The sequence below is a fragment of the Sphaeroforma arctica genome (genome assembly GCF_001186125.1).
Source record: "Sphaeroforma arctica JP610 unplaced genomic scaffold supercont1.288, whole genome shotgun sequence".
Classification (NCBI taxonomy): Eukaryota; class Ichthyosporea; order Ichthyophonida; genus Sphaeroforma; species Sphaeroforma arctica.
In genome coordinates this window covers 1-8579 of record NW_014040270.1, presented here as the reverse complement: position 1 = coordinate 8579, position 8579 = coordinate 1, and the positions used below count along the sequence as shown (strand labels likewise).

Here is an 8579-nt window from a genome sequence, read left to right as displayed (position 1 = left end):
CCCTGGGAGGTCTACCATGCAGCTAACCCTATCCACATCACTGGCTAATCAACCCGATTGTATTTCAAGGAAAAAATGCTCTGTGCATTGCAATACATTTTCTCCACGTTCTTTTATCAGAGACTGACGGATAGTTTGTTTGAAGTTCCATTACTTTTAAACATAGATGCATGTACATTACTAAATCAGATACATCCACACATGCTTACATGTATGAGTGCACCAACGTAACCCTGACCCTAAACTGTAAAATACAAAGGGGACTTTGTTAGTCTCATAGAAGTCCTGGTGTGATAGACATGGTCGTTGCCTTCAATAGAAAGTACCACATCTTTTATTAAATCCTAGCAGCTCATATAATCTGTAGGGGTTGAGCCGTCATGCTTATAGCTTAACGTACACAGGCTATACACTAATCTCACTCCGACTGCACCACATGCACAGCTGAGTTGCCCATCTTAAGGTAGCAAGTGAATTCTGCTGACAGAGCTCTTTTTATAGATGAGCGTTCTATTTATATACTGTATAATATCACTTCACTTCTTCTGATTGTCTACAGATCCTGCTCTCGGCCACAACTGTCAGCCATCAGAAAGTGCACGCCATTCAAGTGTTGAATATATTGTTCACAAGATGGTAAGTAGTATTTCTAGGTACGAACATGCGGTAATGTCGCTTTTTTTCCATCTCAGTTACATGCACATACACGGACTGGAACATACCGTCTATGTATTTATGTATATGTATCTATGTATGCTTTTATGTATCTATGTATCTATGTATGAATATATATATATATGTATGTATATATATTGCACATACATGAATTGACACATACAGTCTATGTATATAAGTCTATATACATATATATATATTTATATATGCATACATATATATGCATATATATCTATATATATGTTTGTATATATGTGTGTATATATATAAATATATATGTATATATATATATATATACATCTGCATATATGTGTATGTGTGTATATATATATGTGTGTGTGTATATATTTATATGTGTGTATATATATATATATATATATATAGGTATGTCTCTGTGTTTCTGTGTCTTTGTTTGTATATATATGTATATATATATGTATGTATAAATATATGTATATATATATATCTATTTATATATATATATACATGTGAACCAATAGATATATGACACATGTCAAAAAATGCATGTCAAATAGTCTAGGAATCTATATTTACCAGATTTCTAACTGATCCTGTGCACATACCAACTACCCAGGGAATCGATAACGGCGCAATCAACAGAAACTCCGCTTGTTCCGGACTATTTGCACGCACACTTACTTACTCGCATATCTGATCTGTGCACCGCCGTGGTCAACTTTTCCGGAAGGGTGTGTCCAGTGGAGAAGTTCAAGCTTGAAACCATCGATATTTATATATTATTTTATATCCTTCATATGTATGTATACTCGAAACCATTGATATGTATATATACTTTATATCCTTCATATATATATACTTGAACCCATTGGTATTTATATGATACTTTGTATCTTTCGTATTTATATATACTTGAAACCAACGATATTTATATGATACTTTATTTCCTTCGTATTTATATATACTTGAAACCAACGATATTTATATGATACTTTATTTCCTTCGTATTTATATATACTTGAAACCATTGATATGTATATATACTTTATATCCTTCGTATTTATATATACTTGAAACCATTGATATGTATATATATACTTTATATCTTTCGTATTTATATATTCTTGAAACCGTTGATATGGATCTATACTTTATATCTTTCGTATTTATATATACTTGAAACCATTGATATTTGTATAATACTTTGTATCCTTCGTATTTAAATATACTATAAACCATTGATATTTGTATATGCTTGTGTGTTGCCAGTACTACAAAGGTCATCGTGTGTATATGTGCGTATGTCAATTGCTAGAACAAACACCATATGCTTCACAGTTCAAGGTACGTCCGCTCGCCGGGGGTTGTCCAGTATCTTGTGCAGAATAAGCTAAGAGTTAAGTGTACGGCATACCACTGTTTACTTTTTTGGGTCGTGTTATAAATAATAATAATACCAGCAATCAATAGAGAGACTCTCGAGACGGGGGGATGATCTCATATTCTTTATTACTGGACCCCACTACAGCGCCTGATGCAACAGACGATCAAGTTCAGCGGCTATTCAGTCAACAATTCTCTGACCACGCTATGCCTGGATACCAACACCTTCATATACGCTGTGCTGACTAAGGGTAAGTGGTGGTGCGCGTCCGTACTTGAATGTATGTCTATAAAGAGCAATACCTCACTTACCACCTTTTTAGATACAAACACCTCTATATACGTACTCTTGAATGTATGACTTTAGACAGCAATGCCTCACTTACAACCCTATTAGATACAAACACCTCCATATACGTACTCTTTAATGTGTCTATAGACAGCAATACCTCACTTACCACCCTATTAGATACAAACACCTTCATATACGTGCTCTTTAATGTATGTCTATAGACAGCAATACCTCACTTACCACCCTATTGGATACAAACACCTTCATATACGTGCTCTTCAATCTATGTCTATAGACAGCAATACCTCACTTACCACCCTATTAGATACAAACACCTTCATATACGTATTTGAATGTATGTATATAAAGAGCAATACCTCACTTACCACCCTATTAGATACCAACACCTCTATATACGTACTTTAATGTATGTCTATAAAGAGCAATACCTCACATGCTTTCCTAATATACATGCTGCATTTGACTATGGTTATGTGGTTGCGCACGCCAGTACTGTCCTGTGTTGACGTGCATTTTTTTTGTAGCAAAGTTATTTTGTATAAGTACATAGCATCCTTGTGGCAACAAAGTGCTTTCCAGCCTATGCGTCAATTCAAACACCTTCATGGGCGCTGTGCGGACTAAGGGTGAGTGGTTAGACCAATCATTACTCGAATGTGTGCCTGTAAAGAACAAAGCCTCACTTTCTACCCTAAGCTTAGATACGAACACCGTCATACTCTCTGTTTGGACTAGGGTATATGGTTGTGCACGACTTATAAGTGTATGATATGAGAGAACACCATCTATATAGCAACCGCGTCTTGCCCTGCTACGCTGAGATACAAACACGTTCATATACGCCGTTCTCGCTTAGGCCACAGGTAGTGTGGGACACCAGTACTTGGTAGTCGTTTCATCGTCTGTCTGTGAGTGCATATCCGTCTTGTACTGTTCCTCTACACTCAGTGCAACGGACAGGCAAGCACCCATTGATATTATTTTGGTACAGTGCAATTTGACTTGACTCAGATTATTGTGAACTGCGTGTATGCGATATAGCCGAACTGGTGAGTGAAGTTTTTGGATTCGTGTGTAAGTTTGTCCTAACATCGTGAGGTGAGTTTAGTGGAATGTCTACCCTGTGCGAAAGTTCGGTACATACAAGTCCCACCTACACCACAACCGCTATGATCTGACTTCGATTGCTCAGTCTAACCGCCTCGTTTGCCCTAAAACAGAGGACTCGACTCTGCCGGAGGCGGATGTGCTCGAAAGCATACCAGCGAGCTACTGGAAGAATATATCGACATCCTTCTTCAGTCATGAGTAAGTGGTGGAGCGTGCGCATCAGAGGCGACTCTTGGGGTTCCGCTGAGATGTCAAAACTCTAAAACACTGGTTTGAAACTTTCCGTGGTTATGTGTAGTATATGCACGTATGACGCCGGTGACATGGTAGTACGCAAGGGCCTAGTATATGCATAAGTGATGAGTGTTCGTTGGCGAGAAACGCCTATAACCGTAGTGTTCGCTTACAGGAGAGGCTTATAGGCGTTCACATGCACTGAATCCTATACTCTCCTTTGAGGTGCGTGGTGACCTGGAATCATATCCGCTCTGTGTTGTCTTTGACTGTCAGACGCACATTGTATGTATGCGCAGTTGCCGCCATCTCGGGGTTTGTGTTTTATCGCACTTCCGCATCCAGAACAGTATATTCTCTCTCATCGATATAGTATGTATATTATGTCTTATCGATATAGTATGTATATTCTCTCCCATCGATATAGTATGTGTGTGAAGTGAGAAGTGACTACCCTGTTCGGTACTTTCCCTCTCCTCACCCAGTATACGAACACCCTAAACTATCTCATAGCCAGACAGTTTACAATAATATATTTATTGTGCGTTTGAACTGACTTCGTTTCTCGATTTATTCGTCGTTATTTATTCAATCTGTAGTTACACTGACACCCTTACCCGTCTTTTACCCCCATCGCAGACATTGTAGCATCTTCCATATATTATATTACAGGTTCGTGAACATGATTCTAAAAGCAGGGCACACGACCACCCTCAAGAACTTCTTCTCCAAGCCAAAACTTATATCACGATTGGTAGACGAGCTCACCGCCGGGCCGTCTGGTGAGTACCTTGTCGCTTGTTAAGACTATTCTATTCTTCTGTTTAGATGGAGCATATTTGCTAAAGTACCACATCCGATACACAAGGTGACTAGTTATGATTTTTATAGAAACTAGCGGTTGAGTTATTCCTGCGTCCAGATATTTGTATTTCTCTGTCTCATCCCATTCATGGCTACGGTATCCCAATAAGATTCGGGCCATCTCTCTGGCTCATATGCAAAACGTTTACTTCTGGGGTTTTATGTGTATTCAGTCTGGAGTGAGTTCCGAGAACCAAGCGCTCAAGACAAATCGATAAGACTTTGCTTTTTTGTATCTTAGGTTTTACCTTCATTGAAATTGTACCAGATTCATACACGATTTGATAAGTCATACCAACAAGGGTATCGGAATAACAGTAGCGCTTATGTATATTCATATAACCCACCTATGGTTCTCTTGCAGGTAAAACGCCTATTATGCTGCTGGTATGTAATCTGATCCGGCTGAAAGCCGAGTGTGAGGCCCCTTCATCGTATCTGCGGAACCTTTTATCAACGAACCCGAAATGGGTTGATTTCCAGGAGCCACTTAAGTATGCTCGGGATCTCTGTACCTTTCAGTTCGTTTACACGCATGCATCTTAGATATACTTTCTATGTATTGAGATCCTCTTCCACAAATACCTATGGTATGGCTGCAATGACTCACGTTCATAATCAAGGCGCGCCTGATATGGAGTTCATGTGTAGCTTGGCCTACTGAGTGCTTATCGTAAATGTTATGTAGTGCCTCAGTGTCTCGTCCTCTGATATCGTTGCGATGCTTCCACTGTATGTGGTTTGCTTTTTAGACTGGACATAGTCTGTGGTTTGTGTATATGTTTTTACCCCTCTATCACAGTTTGTGTTACTATTGCTCTCATATGTCTACGACTATATGACGTGCGTGTTTGTCACATGCGCCTATATTGCATGCCATGCGTATCTTATTGTCTCTTTCGCATACCATACTATTACCATCTATCACGTACGTCTTGCTATCAGTCACGTAAGTCTTGCTACCAGTCACGTACGTCTTGCTACCAGTCACGTACGTCTTACTATCAGTCACACTATTTCCGTATCAGGAAAATGTCAGCTGACAAGCTCGTAGGCTCGGGTGTTCAGTTCAAGAGCGCTGCCGCGCCTTCTACTGTCCACTTCGGCCCGCGATTGATTCGCTACGACTCCCTTGGTATGATACTGGACGATAGGGACGCGTACTTCACCGACGACGACGATGATAAATTAGGTTTCGGCTCGAAATGTAGGTTTGGCTTAAATTCTGGGCATAGCTGGAAAGACACTATTGGATAAAGATTGATCAATTCGATAGTAGGCTCGGAGTCTTTGTGATATTTGTTTTGCTTTTTTAGTATTTAGAATGGTGCAGCCACCGACCCTAACACGAAATGACTACCATGATTCTACACCCCAGTCTCGCACTATGTAGGCCTCGGAGACTTATCTGCGTACGACGAATCGGCACACAAAACTCCTGCGCCTGTGGGAACATTCTCAGATGCCGCGCTCATTGCCGATTTCAACGATGGACAAACGAATGGCCACCCCACAAACACGGGACCCAAAAAGAAGAGTAATACCAAGAAGAAAAAGGTAGGCGGTCTGTATTACGACAGTCTTTTATCACTAGGAGAAATCTCAAAAGCTAGGCATGGAAATTTGTATGACTCGTGTGTGTGTGAGTAGGGACTGCTACCTTATACCCTCTCTCACCTTCTCAATACATTTTCGTACCTGCAAAAGAAGGGAAACAAGTAGGGACATACACCTTCCTCACACACCTTCTCAATACCTTTTTGTACCTGCAGAAGAAGAGAAACAAGTTAGGGGGCATACACCTTCCTCTCATACCTTCTCAATACCTTTTTGTACCTACAGAAGAAGGGAAACAAGTAGGGGCATATACCTTTCTCTCGGGTACTGGCAGAACATGGACAGGACGATTCATAGTTATCGCCTAATAGTGATATTGAATATGACTAGAGGTGCAAATTCGAGAATGAGCTCTTTTGTTGGTTTTGTCAGGCGGACAAGTTGGGATCTACAATCTTATAATTGCCTCACAATTTGTGCATCTCTAATGATTAAAGTACGATTTCCAGCTTGAGAATTATTGAAATTGATGCCGCACTTTCGTTAGTTGACATGTGGCCGAAGAATTTTGCTACGTTGACCATTATTATGTCGGTGGGTTTAACGCGTGGTTCGTTCTGTTGATCGCTGATATGTTTTCAGTGATCATACTTTTTTTATAAAAGCCTTGACGATCGCGATGGCGACGATCGGGCCGTAGATATTGTATGACCAGTCAATGATTTGGAAAATGGGCTGGCAATATGTATTAAATTCATACTATCGTATTATTCTTATAACTCTTATGCAGTTTTACATAATTATGTGCTACAACTATCAGTATATCAGTGGCTTTTCGATTTTTAAGTCAGCTGAAATCCTGGACTGAAGATCAAATTTTGTCTCGGACCAATATCAAGTGATCAATGATGATAGAAGTATCTAATGAATTTCAAAGTGCATGAATTGGAGATACACGTCAGTGGGGTTGGTTTACGATGAAATGTCTAAACACATAATCACCCACAAAGGCAAGGAGACAGTTCAAAGTCGATCATTTCTTCTTTTTTTTATCAGAATACGATGCAGACATTATTAGTAGGCTGGCATGACAAAGAAAGTGATAAACCACAAATGGCGTCAGAAATAGTAATATATTTGTACTTTAATTGAGTCTACCGCCTACACTCCACCAGTCAGTCTGCGTAAAAACAACAAATTCTACTGATTATTTTAAACATAGCGTATGATCAGTGAACCGAAGTGGAGTGTCATTGTATACGCTAAAACTGTATCCGCGAGGTAGGCTATGGCAGTATATGCGCTTGTATGCGATATACAATACCAGGTTGAGCACGAAGTAGTATATTCTACCAATCGTATTAATCTTTTACAGGTATATTTGCAGCAGCTTGACAAAAAGTCAGCGCCGGAAAAGGGGTGATGGATACCCCTCGTCGACCGACAGCAGCGCAGACCGGACATTCGGCTTTCATGTGTATATTTATTGGATATACAGAGTTTATATCGTTGAGATGATTGGATGTGGGTTGGTGGGTTTTTAGGGTTTAGGGTTTTAGAGCATAGATACCGAGGCCAGGGGTGAGAGGTGTGGCGGTACCGACCTCTTATATTATGTACCCTTTGTGATAGGAACTTTGCAGTTTTGACTTTAAGTTCTCGTAATGAATGGCAAATAGGCTGCAGCCGTAAAGCTAGGATCAGTAGGATTCAAGACGTTGCTTGTACCTACGATATAAATTCTTCGAAAAAGCTGCTGCAAGGTCAAAACCTCACAGCTATCCGAGATATCCAAAAAAAAAAAGGATAAAAGGTAAGAAAAAGAGCGGAATGCCGGGTTCGAACCAGCGACCAATAGATTTGCAATCTACTACTCTACCACTGAGCTAATTCCGTTCATATACTCTGCATTAACGTTTTTCTCTCATATCTCGTATATATTATAAACATGTGCGCAAATTTAGTTTCAACTTCACATATGGCAGGGAACCCACAAACTGAGACTAACGTTAAGGTGATCGCCCATGATGAAACAATTGCACAGGAACAAATGCTTCCTACAGTACAGGCGTGAGCTGTAGCAGTTGGACGGAGAGGCCAGGGGGATCGATTTAATACCTTGGTTTTCAGTAAACGAGGTCGACTTTGTTGTGGCCCTCGATTTTATCATAAGCCTCCTGCAGTTCGACACTTAATTCTTACAGTTCATTCTCTAGTGCGTTCAAATTCCTGTAGACTTCTCGACCTGCTCGTAGAGCTTAGATTACGCATTGCCCAGCCGTTCGAAGAGGCTTCGATGGTCTCTCTGGGGTGATTCGAACTTTGCACATAATAGTTTATGATCAGCGCCGAGATCGGTGTTAGTTTGAATAGTTTGTTAATGTAACTAGTTTAGCGGGTACCATCATGTGCTATGACGAGGTACGTAAGCGTTGTTTCGGTGAAGCCATTGGTGTCTGATCGT

General features: G+C 40.1%; 1 protein-coding gene and 1 non-coding gene across 2 annotated transcripts in view; one reads left to right on the top strand and one right to left on the bottom strand.

Annotated features, from left to right (window-relative positions):
* The window catches only part of SARC_04849 (hypothetical protein), a gene marked incomplete at its 5' end in the record, with an annotated part of 11924 nt that extends 5301 nt beyond the window's left edge, over positions 1–6623 (top strand). The window contains 9 exons of the mRNA XM_014301297.1: positions 560–636; positions 1271–1385; positions 2183–2288; positions 3571–3658; positions 4334–4476; positions 4923–5052; positions 5587–5765; positions 5937–6115; positions 6401–6623. Coding sequence (XP_014156772.1) covers positions 560–636; positions 1271–1385; positions 2183–2288; positions 3571–3658; positions 4334–4476; positions 4923–5052; positions 5587–5765; positions 5937–6115; positions 6401–6418 — 1035 coding nt within the window. The 3' untranslated portion in view covers positions 6419–6623. The remainder of the gene's footprint in view (positions 1–559; positions 637–1270; positions 1386–2182; positions 2289–3570; positions 3659–4333; positions 4477–4922; positions 5053–5586; positions 5766–5936; positions 6116–6400) is intronic.
* A 1316-nt stretch (positions 6624–7939) lies between these two features.
* On the bottom strand, positions 7940–8011 carry SARC_30104. Its single transcript has one exon. It is a non-coding gene; the product is annotated as a tRNA-Cys (tRNA).
* Positions 8012–8579: the final 568 nt, after the last annotated feature.